Source organism: Pleurodeles waltl, chromosome 4_2, assembly GCF_031143425.1.
Source record: "Pleurodeles waltl isolate 20211129_DDA chromosome 4_2, aPleWal1.hap1.20221129, whole genome shotgun sequence".
NCBI classification, from domain to species: Eukaryota; Metazoa; Chordata; class Amphibia; order Caudata; family Salamandridae; genus Pleurodeles; species Pleurodeles waltl.
In genome coordinates this window covers 283,192,595-283,209,906 of record NC_090443.1, presented here as the reverse complement: position 1 = coordinate 283,209,906, position 17,312 = coordinate 283,192,595, and the positions used below count along the sequence as shown (strand labels likewise).

Below are 17,312 nucleotides of genomic sequence, written 5' to 3'. Positions count from 1 at the left end.
CATCACTACACAGCTGCCACCAGACTCTGTCGTTGTAGGAGCAGCTAGGAAAAGGGCCAACTCCCACACATCTGGAGATGCACCACCCCCAGATAAAGAAAGCCGCAAGTTCGATGCAGCTGGTAAGAGAGTCGCAGCACAAGCTGCAAACCAGTGGTGCATCGCTAACTCTCAGGCACTACTTGCGCGCTATGACAGAGCCCATTGGGATGAGATGCAACATCTCATTGAACATCTGCCCAAGGATCTACAAAAGAGGACAAAACAAGTGGTTGAGGAGGGACAGAACATTTCAAACAACCAAATACGCTCCTCCATGGACGCTGCAGATACAGCTGCACGGACAATTAATACATCTGTAACTATCAGAAGGCATGCATGGCTACGAACGTCTGGATTTAAACCAGAGATTCAGCATGCAGTTCTCAATATGCCTTTTAACGAAAAAGAACTGTTCGGTCCAGAAGTGGACACAGCGATTGAGAAACTCAAAAAGGACACGGACACTGCTAAAGCCATGGGCGCACTCTACTCCCCGCAGAGCAGAGGGAATTACAGCACATTCCGTAAAACACCCTTTAGAGGGGGGCTTCGGGGTCAGGGCACACAAGCCAGCACCTCACAGGCAACACCGTCCAGTTACCAGGGACAGTACAGAGGAGGTTTTCGGGGACAATATAGAGGAGGGCAATTCCCTAGGAATAGGGGAAAATTTCAAAGCCCCCAAACCCCTACTACTAAGCAGTGACTCACATGTCACTCACCCCCTCCACACAACACCAGTGGGGGGAAGAATAGGTCATTATTACAAAGCGTGGGAGGAAATCACTACAGACACTTGGGTTCTAGCAATTATCCAACATGGTTATTGCATAGAATTTCTACAATTCCCTCCAAACATACCACCAAAAGCACAAAATTTGACAAAACATCATTCCAATCTCCTGGAGATAGAAGTACAGGCACTATTGCAAAAGAATGCAATCGAATTAGTGCCAAACACACAAATAAACACAGGAGTTTACTCACTGTACTTTCTGATACCAAAGAAGGACAAAACGCTGAGACCAATCCTAGACCTCAGAATAGTAAACACATTCATCAAATCAGACCACTTTCACATGGTCACACTACAAGAAGTGTTACCATTGCTAAAACTACACGACTACATGACAACTTTAGACCTCAAAGACGCGTATTTCCATATACCAATACACCCATCGCACAGGAAATACCTAAGGTTTGTATTCAAAGGAATACATTACCAATTCAAGGTATTGCCTTTCGGATTAACAACCGCACCAAGAGTCTTTACCAAATGTCTAGCAGTAGTCGCTGCACACATCAGAAGGCAGCAAATACATGTGTTCCCATATCTAGACGACTGGCTAATCAAGGCCCATTCGTTAATAGAGGGCTCAAACCACACAAATCAGATCATACAAACCCTCTTCAAACTAGGGTTCACCGTCAACTTCACGAAATCCAACATTCTGCCGTGCAAGGTACAACAATACCTAGGAGCCATAATAGACTCAACAAAAGGAGTAGCCACTCCAAGTCCCCAAAGAATTCAAAATTTCAACAACATCATACAACGCATGTATCCAACACAAAAGATACAAGCAAAGATGATATTACAACTCCTAGGCATGATGTCTTCATGCATAGCCATTGTCCCAAACGCAAGACTGCACATGAGGCCCTTACAACAGTGCCTAGCATCACAGTGGTCACAAGCACAGGGTCATCTTCTAGATCTGGTGTTAATAGACCGCCAAACTTACCTCTCGCTTCTATGGTGGAACAACATAAATTTAAACAAAGGGCGGCCTTTCCAAGACCCAGTGCCACAATACGTAATAACAGATGCTTCCATGACAGGGTGGAGAGCACACCTCGATCAACACAGCATACAAGGACAATGGAACGTACATCAAACAAAACTGCATATAAATCACCTAGAACTGCTAGCAGTTTTTCAAGCACTAAAAGCTTTCCAACCAATAATAGTTCACAAATACATTCTCGTCAAAACAGACAACATGACAACAATGTATTATCTAAACAAACAAGGGGGGACACACTCCACACAGTTAAGCCTGCTAGCACAAAAAATTTGGCGTTGGGCAATTCACAACCAAATTCGCCTAATAGCACAATTTATACCAGGGATTCAGAATCAACTCGCAGACAATCTCTCTCGAGATCACCAACAGGTCCACAAATGGGAAATTCACCCCCAAATTCTGAACACCTATTTCAAACTCTGGGGAACACCTCAAATAGACTTGTTTGCGACGAAGGAGAACGCAAAATGCCAAAACTTCGCATCCAGATACCCACACAAGCAGTCCCAAGGCAATGCCCTATGGATGAACTGGTCAGGGATATTTGCTTACGCTTTTCCTCCTCTCCCTCTCCTTCCTTATCTGGTAAACAAACTCAGTCAAAACAAACTCAAACTCATATTAATAGCACCAACTTGGGCAAGGCAACCCTGGTACACAACGCTGCTAGACCTATCAGTAGTACCCCACATCAAATTGCCCAACAGGCCAGATCTATTGACACAACACAACCAAAAGATCAGACACCCAGATCCAGCACCGCTGAATCTAGCAATTTGGCTCCTGAAATCCTAGAATTCGGGCACTTACAACTTACCCAAGAATGTATGGAAGTCATAAAGCAAGCCAGAAGGCCATCCACCAGGCACTGCTATGCAAGTAAATGGAAGAGGTTTGTTTGCTACTGCCATATTAATCAAATCCAACCATTACACACGACTCCAAAACATGTAGTGGGTTACTTGCTTCACTTACAAAAATCTACCCTGGCTTTCTCTTCCATTAAAATACACCTTGCAGCAATATCTGCATACCTGCAGACTACCTATTCAACTTCCCTATATAGGATACCAGTCATTAAAGCATTCATGGAGGGCCTTAAGAGAATTATACCACCAAGAACACCACCTGTTCCTTCATGGAACCTAAATGTTGTCCTAACTAGACTTATGGGTCCACCTTTTGAACCCATGCACTCCTGCGAAATACAGTTCCTAACCTGGAAGGTTGCATTTCTCATCGCCATTACTTCCCTAAGAAGAGTAAGCGAGATTCAGGCGTTTACAATACAAGAACCTTTTATACAACTACACAAGAATAAGGTCCTCCTAAGGACTAATCCTAAATTTTTACCAAAGGTTATTTCACCGTTCCATCTAAATCAAACAGTGGAACTTCCAGTGTTCTTTCCACAGCCAGATACCGTAGCTGAGAGGGCACTACATACATTAGATGTCAAAAGAGCATTAATGTATTACATTGACAGAACAAAGAACATCAGAAAGACTAAACAACTATTTATTGCATTTCAAAAACCTCATGCAGGAAACCCAATATCAAAACAAGGTATAGCCAGATGGATAGTTAAATGCATCCAAATCTGCTACCTTAAAGCTAAACGACAGCTGCCCATTACACCAAGGGCACACTCAACCAGAAAGAAAGGTGCTACCATGGCCTTTCTAGGAAACATCCCAATGCAAGAAATATGTAAGGCAGCCACATGGTCTACGCCTCACACATTCACCAAGCACTACTGTGTAGACGTGTTATCCGCACAACAAGCCACAGTAGGTCAAGCCGTATTAAGAACATTGTTTCAGACTACTTCCACTCCTAATGGCTGAGCCACCGCTTTTGGGGAGATAACTGCTTACTAGTCTATGCAAAACATGCGTATCTACAGCGACGGATGCCATCGAACTGAAAATGTCACTTACCCAGTGTACATCTGTTCGTGGCATCAGTCGCTGTAGATTCGCATGTGCCCACCCGCCTCCCCGGGAGCCTGTAGCAGTTCGGAAGTTACCTTCAACTATTTGTATATATATCATTTCAACCTTAAATAAGTACATACTTAGTCACTCCATTGCATGGGCACTATTACTACAATTCAACTCCTACCTCACCCTCTGCGGGGGGAAAAACAATCGAAGATGGAGTCGACGCCCATGCGCAATGGAGACAAAAGGAGGAGTCACTCGGTCCCGTGACTCGAAAGACTTCTTCGAAGAAAAACAACTTGTAACACTCCGGCCCAACACCAGATGGCGAGCTATGCAAAACATGGGAATCTACAGCGACTGATGCCACGAACAGATGTACACTGGGTAAGTGACATTTTCATTATGAATTCACTAAGGCTTTTTCTGTTATCATTTCTGTGAACACAACAATACTTCGTGAGTGGGCGTTTAGGATGTGAGATATTCAGTGTTCATGAATTCAGTAAAGAGTTCCATGGTGGAGAATTGGTATTAATTTTCTCTTCTTTGCCTGCATACCATCTCAGATTAACGTCTGGTACTCCGTGTATTTGTTTGTGTGTCTGATCCCTGGGCTGAAGTTTTCTTGCCATCTAGGAGCCACCATGCCTTCTTGCCTCACTGGAAGATGTTCTAGCAAGAAGTTCCAGATAGTAGTAGTGTCTCTGTATTTTCAAGCCAAGAAGGCAGATGAGTTTAAAATAAATGTTTTGCACTCACTACCTTCTAGACAAACTGTTACCTTGTGGCCCTATTTGGTGGTGTTCAGTTTGAGTAGCTGCATCAGCCACATCACCGTGGCTTTAGGCTTTGGACGGAGGTGGCAGTTAATGGTAAATTAAGGCCTGGCTTTGCTGTGCCCTCAGGACGTAAATTGAAGCTTATCCCTTTGATGCCTGTTGAACATAAATGGAGGCCTTCACAAGTGGTTTGCTTGTGCCTAATTGAGAATCCTTGTCCTGAGTATGAACAAACTGTGTTGGGAGCCCCACTTCTTTGGAGACAAGAGTAAGACCAACAGAACTTTTTAATCAGCCCAACTGACTGAATGCTGCCCAGCAACTCATTTTCTCCTTTCTCTCTCTCTGCTGTTCCTAAGTTAGCGTTAGTTTGTAGACTTTACTCCCGGATGTATTTCTATAGATCAAACGGGTGCTTGCAAAACAAAGCTTTTTTTAGCAAACTGTGTTAACATATTAGTTCTTGTTACTTCACCCCTATACCTACAGAGGCGTTAACAGTTTTGTCTTGCAGAGCTGTTACTTCCAACAGCTTCTAATATTCAGATTGTAAAAGGAATCTTTCCAATCAACTGATGCAACAAGGACCTGAATGTGACAATTTAGTGTACACACATTCCATCAGCTCGCCCAAATAAAGCTGAGCTTGGCATTTAGTTATGTGCTTAGGTTTCAGACCCAATGCACTTGATGCTTAGTGAACACTTCCAAAACAAGTCATTCAGTGCACATATACAGACTGCGTTAATATGCATCATATCCTATATTGCATATTTAACATTATCTCAACATATAAAATACGTTGCACTTCATACATCTGGGGTGCTAAGCGAAGTACACCATGTTTTCTGTGCCATAGAATGATAATGGATATTCCTAGCTACTTGAAGCACGGGCCTTTACACATCAATTTCAGAGTATAATAATTAAGGATGATAATCATATATACAGTTCTGAGAGGATCTGAACCCAGGGACTCAAACTTCCCTCCAATAAAACAAAGTATCCTGGCACTGTTGGGCGTAGTTCCCCAACGGTTTATTCAGCATATCTCCAGGTATTTCTCTACCTTTTGGAGGCTGCCTGGGCTATACACAGTCTGCATGTTCAACATCTGTATGACTGTTCTCTGACTGCCAGACATGCATGTAAGGATATCTGGCTTCTGACATAGGTTGAAGGAGTGTTCTCTTTTACACAGATTGATAACGGCTGTTGGTGCTTTTACATAGTCTTTTTTTATTTTATTTACTGCTTATCCCAGATCTCTGGCTCTACTAATCTTTAGATTTAACACTTGTACACTCTCTGGAATGGCCCTTGCCAGAAATACAAGTAGTGAGTAGTCCCTGAGTTTTAGCTAATCTGGAAGACCTGTTCTTTTGTTGTTCAATTATTTCAATTAATATCTGCACTAACTAGATCAACATTGACTTTGAAGCTCATTACTGTTTTTGATTTTAAGACTTAGTTCTTTGTGACCGCCCCTCTTCTGGAGGACCTTGCATTGAGGTTTTGATCTTTGTGAAGACGTTCTAGGGTATTGGTAATTTTGTTGACACTGCAGTACTATTTTGCGTCATGCATTCTGTCAGTCTGATTTAGAGAGCTACTTAAAAGAGGAGTTTAGTCCCATAATGTAAACAATGAGAGTAATATGCGTTGATGCTGAGTTACTGTAATGTTTTATGGTGCTAGCATGCTTCTCCACTCTGAAAAGGTTGTCCTATCAGCCTTTTAATTCCACAAGATTAGGAGTTGCTTTCTGACTGAAAGTAGGCATGGGTGAAATTTGCATTAAAAAGGTGTATTAGCGTAACTACAGGATTTCTACGTTACTTTTGTGTTGCGAAATTCCCAAAAATACTCTGTTATACCATAGAGTCTAATTAATTGTGTGTTAAATGTACAGCAGATGGACAGAAACAAAGCAGACCTCAGCCAGCGGCTCTTTGCTGTGTTTTTGTTTTTTTGCACTTTTTTTTTATTACCAAATGCATCCGCAGTGGACACAGACACATTTTGCACCAAAATACAGTGCCAGATGCCAGTTTATATTTTGCGTAATTACACACAATTTTGCACAATTGTCGCAAAATCAAATTACGAGAATTCTGCATACCCCTAACTGTAAGGTGCTGTGGATAACGCAACATGGAAGATTTGCTTCTATCTGTCCCCATTAACTTGTTAGTACTACATATAAATCATTTAGAGATATCGAAAGAAATCTGTAGTAACCTCTGCTTTGTGTTGGCCTTGGGCCACCGGATTGATACGTTTTTGCAACCGTAGTGTGTGACACATATTTATGGATTTGCCGCAGTTGCCAAATAATTCATCACCTGCTCCATAATCTGCAGATTTTTACAAAAATAAATTCTAGTTCAAACAGATCAAAAGTTATTAAAACGCTACATGTGTTGAGGCTCAGTGCAAAGCCATTTGCAAAGGTTGACTGGTTGTTGTTTACCTGTTGCTTATTGCTGAATTTGAGTCTAACTGATTCTAATGAGGTGAAAAGTGGAAAATTATTTTTTCCTGTGCCTGAATACTTCTGCTCAGTTTTTTCATATTCTTCTCCCATGTAGCTGGAATTTTCTCCGCAGACGCTTTGCTGTTATGGGAAACAGCTCTGCACCATCCCTCGGGATGCCACCTACTACAGTTACCAAAACAGGTAAGAACCACACCCTGGCCTGTCTCCAATGCATGCACACTCAGGCTGCTGATGGGAAGTGTGCTTGCAAGACTAGTAACCTCCAGGCCTGGGTGCTATTCTGTTTTACTAAGCCAAAGTCCCAGCTATCCATTTTGGCATCATTACTGCAGTGTGTGTGGCGCTTAGGTTCCAGCTCATGCTCACCCAAAATCCACTACTAATTATAAAGGGGCAGCAGTAAGACCTATAGAGCACCATACTCCATGTTTACTTACACACGTACAATTTGTAGTGCGTCTTATAAGTGTTAGTAAAGTGTTAAACAAATGTCAACGCTGTACTTAACTTTCAGACAATCTAACATAGCAAAATGGAAAATGCCTGTGGCCCTGACTAGTTCAGTCTCTGAACGGCTCATGATCTCTGTATCGAAGTACACATAACATCTGGTATACATTCGATATCCTCCCCATTTTACCAGAATGTACATAAGCACACTTCATCCTGTCATTGTGACAGAAAGAGCAGTGAGTGCAGATCCAGGCTGCAATGTGTCCCATTCCCTTTCCTGGCAGCGATACATAATTGTTGTCTGAGTAGTGGGTGGCTGAAATATGTAATGGGCTATTTTGTGTTAACTATTTCCTGTAAGCTACCCTTGTCTTCTGTGCTGCATTGTTCTTCTGTTATCTTGCTGGGTCTCATAACCTTTTTAAAAGTCACATTTGTTACTCACAGCTGCACCCCCTGAATCTGTGTAGAATGCCCTAGGCACTCTTATGCACAGTATTTAATAAATATGCTTGGCATTCGAGTTGAGGGGTGTGCACGTTTTCATTAGTAAAGGCTTTGCCATAAAAAACACATGTCTTTTCAGAGTCGATTTTTTTCTACAAGACTTGCTTTGGGAAATTAGGGATTTAAGGAAGCTTCATTGTTGTCTTGTGCCTCACCTGATACCATGGGGAACTTGAGTGGTTCTCTGGATAGTATGTGTTCCTCACTTGTGGTTGGTAACTATGAGGCACATGTTTGGTACTGATTTATTCTTTAGTTAGGCTACCTGACCTGTGAAATTTGGGAGATTGAGGGACTGGTAGTCTTGGAAATGCAAGTGCTGTCGTGTAGGGGAGCTATGCAAGAAAGCCTGCAGGTCTTGTAGTGTGGTCTTGTATCAGTTTTCCATCTTCAGTGTAGTATACCAGCCTCACCCAGAAGGAGGATAGACATACACTAGGCCTTCCTTTACCAGTGGCAAGAAATGTGCATGCCTAGGACATAGCTTAACAGTACTGGGGCGAGAGGGTTTGAGGGTGCTGGGGCTTAATTGAGGAGAGGTCTCGGAGTATCCTCCCTTCTCCATGGGAAACATCTGGGTAAGGTTTACCTTTTTTACAGAAATAACACGTTGGATGCGGGGGTGGTTTCCGAAGTAAGAAAGATGTATGGTCGGTCTGTTACCTTTTTGGAGGAGGAAAGGGTGATCGTGGGTGTTTCCTTGATGTGCCCTGTTTTGCTGATTATTTGCTGCTTGTAACCCCCATGGTCAGAATCAATGCTAATCTGTGCTTTGCTTGGCTTTCTGCTCTGTGTTGTCTTGTCATGCTTCTGTTTGTCCTGCCCCTCCTTCCCTCTCCTTGTTGTTGTGTGTGTGTTTTTTTTTTCCTTCCATCTCTTGCTTGTCCTGTCCGGCACTGGCTTTTGATTGCAAATTTTTCAAAAAATCTTGCAAACGCGGTCCAAAAAAATCTCGACGCCCTGCGACAAACGGTGAATGTCCCCATTGGCGTGGCGACCTGGTGTGTGCTCCTGTCCCCTCCCGCGGCGTGCTCTGATTGCTGGCTGTGCTTGTGTGGACGGAACAGTTCACCCAAATATGGCCTTATCGCTGACAGGTACCACTTCTGCGAGAAATGTTTCAACGAAATCCAGGGGGAAAGTGTTTCTCTGGGGGATGACCCCACCCAGCCGCAGACGTGAGTATCCAAGATTATCGTTTTTTTTTTTCACTTAAATAAACTTTATGGCGAAAGCATAAATGTCTGTGATGCTTAATGTCTAGTTTTCGTACAAATGTATTTGAGGTCCCTGAGGGGGGCCTGCAGTCTCTGCCTAGATTGTGGAAGATTTCCAGATTAATATTGTAAGATAACATGTGTCTAGCGTTGAATAGTAATTGGATTGTACCTGCCTCATGGCTGGCTTTAAATTGAATCTTTTCTTTTTGTCCTTTTTGCTGCCTTGTAAATCTGCTAACATGACTTATGATTGAGCCACTTGCCTGTCCTGGGTACACTTGTGATTAGTTCAACTATGTGCCTGCAAATGGAACTGCTTGTGGTAGGAGCTCCTGTTTCCTAAGCATAGGCTTTTCATGTTAATAATCCGAGCCCTTTTTGGTCAGCGATGAAGAGTCCTATGAAATGTAATGGGGGTGAGTGTAAGTAGAAAAATCCACTAATGGTTAAAAGGTCCTTGCCTCTTCATGGTAGAGGTGTGTTGACCGAAAGTCTCCCACAATGTTTTGATCCTCAGGAGCCTTCTGGCCTTCTGTGCTGTGTTTCAGCACAACTTAAGGATATCTGAAACTTGATCCTAATTTTACAGCAGTGTTTGATTAGTCTTTTACCTTATGTTAGGTTTTGTAGCTACTATTTTTTGTTTTTCTGCTGCTCGGCTTGTTTTTCAAACTCTGCATCTTTTTTTTTAGTCTTTTTTATTTATTTATTTATTTGTAGAATTTTTTTAGAGGAACATTGTAGGAAGATGGCCTGGTGTGCGATGGGTACTTACACCTTATACCAGGTCCAGGTATCCACCCTGTCAGTAAAGCCAGGCTCTCTAGAGGGAGCTGTGGCTGAGCAACCAAGGCTCATCTAGTTGACATGCAAAGCTCATGCAATACCACTGTAGTCACACAGCACTTACACACATGAAAGGAAACACTTAGTTTTACAAAAGTAAAGGTACTTTATTTTTGGTTACACATTACCACAAATTACTATAAGGGCAACCCCCCAATAGGAGGTAAGTAATACACTAATTATATACACTTGTAAAAATTAATAGGCATAGAAAAGGTTAGTGCAAATGTAGATAACCAATAGTGACCCTAGGGGGAGCCCAAACCATATACTGAAAAAATGGAATGGGAACACATGAACCAACCTAGGTAGGTGGAATGCGTAGAGGGGAGCTGGGAGTACTGGAAAACCACAGAGGTAAGTAACGCAGTACCCTCTAGCGACCAGGAAAGCAGGAGTAAATCACTGGAATTTCCCCAAATCTCCCTACAGAAGAAAAGAGAAGACACCCAGACAAGTCTGCAAGAAACCAGCAGTGGATTCCTGGAGAGGAGGACCTGTGGAGAGAGAGGGGGCCAAGTCTAAGAATCACAGTGGAGTCCAGGAGGATTAAGGAGCTAGGACCCACCCAGTTGTACTTGCAGGAGTTGGTCGACGGTGAGAAAGAACAGATCAGCATTGCAGCCCTGGAGCTGGAGAAGAGTTCCTGCAGATGATGACCATGCTGTAATGAAGATTGCAGATGGGTGTCAGTTCAGGAATTTCACCAACAAGCCTTGGTAAAGGCAAATCCACAGATAGTGGAAGTGGTGCTGCCGGGGACCAGCAAAGCCCAGGAGGGCTCAACCCAGGAGGGTGAGTCAGAGGGGACCCTCTGTAATATAGAGAGCCCACAGGAGCAAAGGCAGCACCCACAGGATGCCATGCAGCACTACAGAAAGGGATCCCACTCTGCAGGAGAACCAAGTAGAGGGCTGTGCATCACAGTAAGGAGTGCTGAGGGCTGGAGCTGCACGTAGCCTGAAGTTCCCTTGGAGGAGATGCAAACAAGCCTTAGCAGATGCAAGAGACTGGGTGCAGGGGGGGGGGGGGTACTGTCCTGCGTGGGAAGGCAAGGGCTTACCTCCACCAAAGTTGAACAGCTGGCAGAGAGGGTCAAGAGGACTACTCCGGACCACCACCCGTGATGCAGGATCCACGCATCTCGGGATGAGAGAAGATTCACGCAGCCGGTCGTCGTTGCAGTAGGTGCCCGCGGATGCAGGGGAGTGACTCCTTCACTCCAAGTGAGGTTCCTTATTCCTTCTCCTGCAGGCTGAAGACTTGCTGCTCTCAGAGGATGCACAGCTGGGGAAATAATGCAGAAGCTCGAAGGAGCCGTGGAAACAATGTTGCAAGAAGAGTCTTCTTCGTGGATGCAGATTGTTGGTTCCTAGATGGTCCAGTTGTAGTTCCAGTGGTTAGAAGTCGACGTGGAGGTTGCAGAGGAGGTCTGCTGCAATCTTGCACGCCAAATCTGAGGACCTACCCACTGAGGACCCTTAATACCCCCTGATAGGGGGATTAGTCACCTAGCCAGGTGAACACCTATCAGGCGGGGGCTCTGACGCCACTTGCCTTGCCTGGCCACTCGGATGCTCCCAGAGGTCCCTGCCAACCTTGGGTTCAAGATGACAGAACCCAGGGATCCTCTGGAGGAGCTCTGTGCACCACCCCTGGGGTAGTGATGGACAAGGGATTGGTCACTCCCCTTTCCATTGTCCACTTTCGCGCCAGAGCAGGGACTGGCGATCCAGGGAACAGGTGTGGACTGGTTTAAGCACGGAGGGCACCAAATGTGCCCTTCAAAGCATACCTGTCGCTTGGGGAGGCTACCTCTCCCAAGCCAGTCACACCTATTTCTAAGGGGAGAGGGTGTTAACTGACTCTTCCAAAGGAAGTCCTTTATTCTGCCTTCCTGGGCTTGATCAGATCAAGCAGCAGGAGGGTAGAAACCTGTGGGGTGGCAACAGCTTGGGCTGCCTGGGAAATCCTAGAAGACTGGTGGTAGCAATGCTTAGAGTCCTTTTAGGAGTCCCCAGAGTGCATGGAAGCATATTTCCAATAGTGGCAACAGTATTGGGATATGATTCCAACATGTTTGATACCAAACATGCCTAGGTTCGGCATTACCATTGTGTACCTTGGACATAAGTGGTGACCTATGCCAAGTACACACGTAAAATGGCATCCCAGGACTGCCATAGTCCATGAAAATGGCATTGGAGTTTGTGGGGGCACCTCTGCTAGTGCAGGGGTGCCGTCAAACACAGGTACTTTCACCCTGCCCTCTGGGCTAGGAGAGCCTGCTATTGGGGTGACTTAGTGACCTGGTGTAGTGACCTATGGTGAAAAAGGGTGCATTCACCCTTTCACACAAGCTGCAATGGCAGGCCTGCAGAACACTTTGCATGGGCTCCCCATGGGTGGCATAATACATGGTGCAGCCCATGGGGGATCCCCTGATATCTGATGCCCTGGGTACCATATACTAGGGACATACATGGGAGCACCATTATACCAAATGTGGGGTGGAAATGGTACAAGTTACCAAGTTAGAAGGGAGAGAGCATAATCCCTTGGGTCCTGGTTAGTAGGATCCCAGTGAAGACAGTCAAGCACACTAACAAACAAACAAAAAGTGGGGGTAACCATGCTTGAAGAAGGCTACAAACATGCTGGTCTCTTCCAGGGGATCCTTCTCAATAGTCACAAGCACTGAATAGTCCTGCCCACGTCTGGGAACCCTGGAGCAGTTTTCAAATATTATATATATTTTATATACATATCTATATGTTTATATGTTCGATGACCTGTGTAGTTGCAGATACACATGCTTGCATAAGTCCTCAGTCTAATGTTGGGCTCGAAGTGTTACAAGTTGTTTTTTTTCTAAGAAGCTTTTTCGAGTCACAAGATCGAGTGACTCCTCCTCTCGGTGCTAGTGCGCATGGGCATCAAGTCCTTTGTTAGATTGTTTTCTTTCCACCGTGTAGTTTTGACGCGTTTCCTCTCACTCTAGTTGATCTCGGTTCGGTATTATCTGAACTTTTTCTAATCGTCTTAACGTTTTCGATCACGTTTTTTACACTTAAATTCGATTGTATTTTCGGGGTCCATTAAACGCCCTTTCGGGTCACGGGCCCTTCTCTGGCCGGCTGCGGCACAAGCTCATGGATCGGACTCAGTTTCGATTCTGCCCTCAGTGCCACGCCAAGTTCACCAACACTCTGTGCAACCTTTGCCTCTCTCCCGATCACAAAGAAGAAACTGTGAGGCATGTCGATCCTTCCGCTCCAAAAAGACACTGCGAGATCCAAGAGCACGTCGGCTAGAGATGGCATCGAAGTCGACCGAACAACAAACGCCTGACATTTTCGGAGAGGAACAGGCACAGACTGCAGTTTCCTTCGCAGACTCTGATTCTGACCGTGACTCCGATGGGGACAGCCAAGTGATTCCAGCTGCACGGTTTGCGAGTACGACAGCCTCTTCCCATCACCAAAAAAAATCAACAAAACTGGTCTTGAGTCCACCTCTGCTTTGCGGCCATGGTCAGACCCGAAAGTTACATCTTGATGACCGGCCCTCGGGTTTGGTGTCAAAAGACCAAAATGCATTTGAAGTCAACGGAACAGACTGGCACCCCTGTTTCGTGATCGAATCAAAAAGTGGAGGCTTCCACTTCGAAACCGAAGCATTTGTCTTCCACTTCTGAGCCGAAACACCCATGCTCCTCTTCGGAGCTGAAAAAACTTCCATCTGCTTCAGAGTCAACATTTGTGGCCTGATTAAAGCAATCGGTCACCAAGCTTTTAAAGCTCAAAACTGTGGGAAAGAACTATGCTCCATCTGTAGAAGAATCAACAGACATTAGGTCCATACTTGAAGTGATGGACCATAAACAGTGAAAAATCCAAATCCATAAGGATACTGGAAGGATTGCCTCTCCTCCTCCTATAACCAAAAGTTAACTATATTTCCACGAGACTGTGGACGCTGGGCCTTCACCTGCTAAAATCTTCAAACACAAGGAGAAACCAAAGGCAATACAACAGCCTTCACCAACGCGTTCTCCTTTGCTTCCCAGTTCTCTACCAACTGATACTCCTCCACTTCCACCTCCACCTTCACCTACACAGTTTTCTCCGCAATCCCCCTCTCCTCGCATGGTGATTTCCTGGGTGTCAACACTTAGTGTAGATCCATGGGATTTGTATGAACCAGGCCATGTCCCATCTAACGATGCTGATGTGTATCCCACTAGGCCATCTCCACCTGAAGACACCACGGCATACAGTCAGGTTATCGCTAGAGTAGCAATGTGCAGCTGCACTCCAATCCCATAGAGGATGATTTTTTATTTAACACACTATCATCTACGCACAAAGAGTACCAATGCTACCAGGCATGCTAAAACATGCTGATGACATTTTTAAAGAGCCAGTAAAAGCTAGGGTACTGACACTAAAAGAGTGGACAAAAAATATAAAGCTGCACCATCAGATCCACTCTTCCTCACTTAACAATTGCCACCTGATTCTATTTTTGTGAGTTCAGCAAGAAAGAGGGCAAACAGTCAGTTCACCGGGGATGTTCCTCCATCGAAAAGGAAAGCCGGAAATTTTATGTAGCAGGCAAAAGAGTGGCAACTCAAGCTGCAAATCAGTGGAGAATTGCAAACTCCCAAGCTCTTTTAGCCCGGTACGATAGGGCCCATTGGGATGAGATGCAGGATGTAAGGAAATGCCTCCTTGGCATGGTTGCCCCCTGACTTTTTGCCTTTGCTGATGCTATGTTTACAATTGAAAGTGTGCTGAGGCCTGCTAACCAGGCCCCAGCACCAGTGTTCTTTCCCTAACCTGTACTTTTGTATCCACAATTGGCAGACCCTGGCATCCAGATAAGTCCCTTGTAACTGGTACTTCTAGTACCAAGGGCCCTGATGCCAAGGGAGGTCTCTAAGGGCTGCAGCATGTCTTATGCCACCCTGGAGACCTCTCACTCTGCACAGACACACTGCTTGCCAGCTTGTGTGTGCTAGTGAGGACAAAACGAGTAAGTCGACATGGCACTCCCCTCAGGGTGCCATGCCAGCCTCTCACTGCCTATGCAGTATAGGTAAGACACCCCTCTAGCAGGCCTTACAGCCCTAAGGCAGGGTGCACTATACCATAGGTGAGGGTACCAGTGCATGAGCATGGTACCCCTACAGTGTCTAAATAAAACCTTAGACATTGTAAGTGCAGGGTAGCCATAAGAGTATATGGTCTGGGAGTATGTCAAACACGAACTCCACAGCACCATAATGGCTACACTGAAAACTGGGAAGTTTGGTATCAAACTTCTCAGCACAATAAATGCACACTGATGCCAGTGTACATTTTATTGTAAAATACACCACAGAGGGCACCTTAGAGGTGCCCCCTGAAACTTAACCGACTATCTGTGTAGGCTGACTAGTTTTAGCAGCCTGCCACAAACCGAGACATGTTGCTGGCCCCATGGGGAGAGTGCCTTTGTCACTCTGAGGCCAGTAACAAAGCCTGCACTGGGTGGAGATGCTAACACCTCTCCCAGGCAGGAATTGTCACACCTGGCGGTGAGCCTCAAAGGCTCACCTCCTTTGTGCCAACCCAGCAGGACACTCCAGCTAGTGGAGTTGCCCGCCCCCTCCGGCCAGGCCCCACTTTTGGCGGCAAGGCCGGAGAAAATAATGAGAATAACAAGGAGGAGTCACTGGCCAGTCAGGACAGCCCCTAAGGTGTCCTGAGCTGAGGTGACTCTAACTTTTAGAAATCCTCCATCTTGCAGATGGAGGATTCCCCCAATAGGGTTAGGATTGTGACCCCCTCCCCTTGGGAGGAGGCACAAAGAGGGTGTACCCACCCTCAGGGCTAGTAGCCATTGGCTACTAACCCCCCAGACCTAAACACGCCCTTAAATTTAGTATTTAAGGGCTACCCTGAACCCTAGAAAATTAGATTCCTGCAACTACAAGAAGAAGGACTGCCCAGCTGAAAACCCCTGCAGCGGAAGACCAGAAGACGACAACTGCCTTGGCTCCAGAAACTCACCGGCCTGTCTCCTGCCTTCCAAAGATCCTGCTCCAGCGACGCCTTCCAAAGGGACCAGCGACCTCGACATCCTCTGAGGACTGCCCCTGCTTCGAAAAAACAAGAAACTCCCGAGGACAGCGGACCTGCTCCAAGAAAAGCTGCAACTTTGTTTCCAGCAGCTTTAAAGAACCCTGCAAGCTCCCCGCAAGAAGCGTGAGACTTGCAACACTGCACCCGGCGACCCCGACTCGGCTGGTGGCGATCCAACACCTCAGGAGGGACCCCAGGACTACTCTGATACTGTGAGTACCAAAACCTGTCCCCCCTGAGCCCCCACAGCGCCGCCTGCAGAGGGAATCCCGAGGCTTCCCCTGACCGCGACTCTTTGAACCTAAAGTCCCGACGCCTGGGAGAGACCCTGCACCCGCAGCCCCCAGGACCTGAAGGACCGGACTTTCACTGGAGGAGTGATCCCCAGGAGTCCCTCTCCCTCGCCCAAGTGGAGGTTTCCCCGAGGAATCCCCCCCTTGCCTGCCTGCAGCGCTGAAGAGATCCCTAGATCTCCCATTGACTTCCATTACAAACCCGACGCTTGTTTCTACACTGCACCCGGCCGCCCCCGCGCTGCTGAGGGTGAAATTTCTGTGTCAACTTGTGTCCCCCCCGGTGCCCTACAAAACCCCCCTGGTCTGCCCTCCGAAGACGCGGGTACTTACCTGCAAGCAGACCGGAACCGGGGCACCCCCTTCTCTCCATTCTAGCCTATGTGTTTTGGGCACCGCTTTGAACTCTGCACCTGACCGGCCCTGAGCTGCTGGTGTGGTGACTTTGGGGTTGCTCTGAACCCCCAACGGTGGGCTACCTTGGACCAAGAACTGAACCCTGTAAGTGTCCTACTTACCTGGTAAAACTAACAAAAACTTACCTCCCCCAGGAACTGTGAAAATTGCACTAAGTGTCCACTTTTGAAACAGCTATTTGACAATAACTTGAAAAGTATACATGCAATTTTGATGATTTGAAGTTCCTAAAGTACTTACCTGCAATACCTTTCGAACAAGATATTACATGTTAAATTTGAACCTGTGGTTCTTAAAATAAACTAAGAAAAGATATTTTTCTATATAAAAACCTATTGGCTGGATTTGTCTCTGAGTGTGTGTACCTCATTTA

General features: G+C 45.7%; 1 protein-coding gene across 7 annotated transcripts in view; it reads left to right on the top strand.

The window, feature by feature from the left end:
* EP300 (E1A binding protein p300) overlaps window positions 1–17,312 on the top strand; it is a 498,766-nt gene that overhangs the window by 329,023 nt on the left and 152,431 nt on the right. For 4 of the 7 annotated variants that reach the window (XM_069231138.1, XM_069231134.1, XM_069231133.1 and 1 more), the window contains 2 exons: window positions 7,167–7,255; window positions 9,103–9,213. In XM_069231138.1, the coding sequence (XP_069087239.1) occupies window positions 7,167–7,255; window positions 9,103–9,213 (200 nt within the window). The remainder of the gene's footprint in view (window positions 1–7,166; window positions 7,256–9,102; window positions 9,214–17,312) is intronic. The other 3 variants (XM_069231137.1, XM_069231136.1, XM_069231135.1) reach the window with 1 other exon arrangement.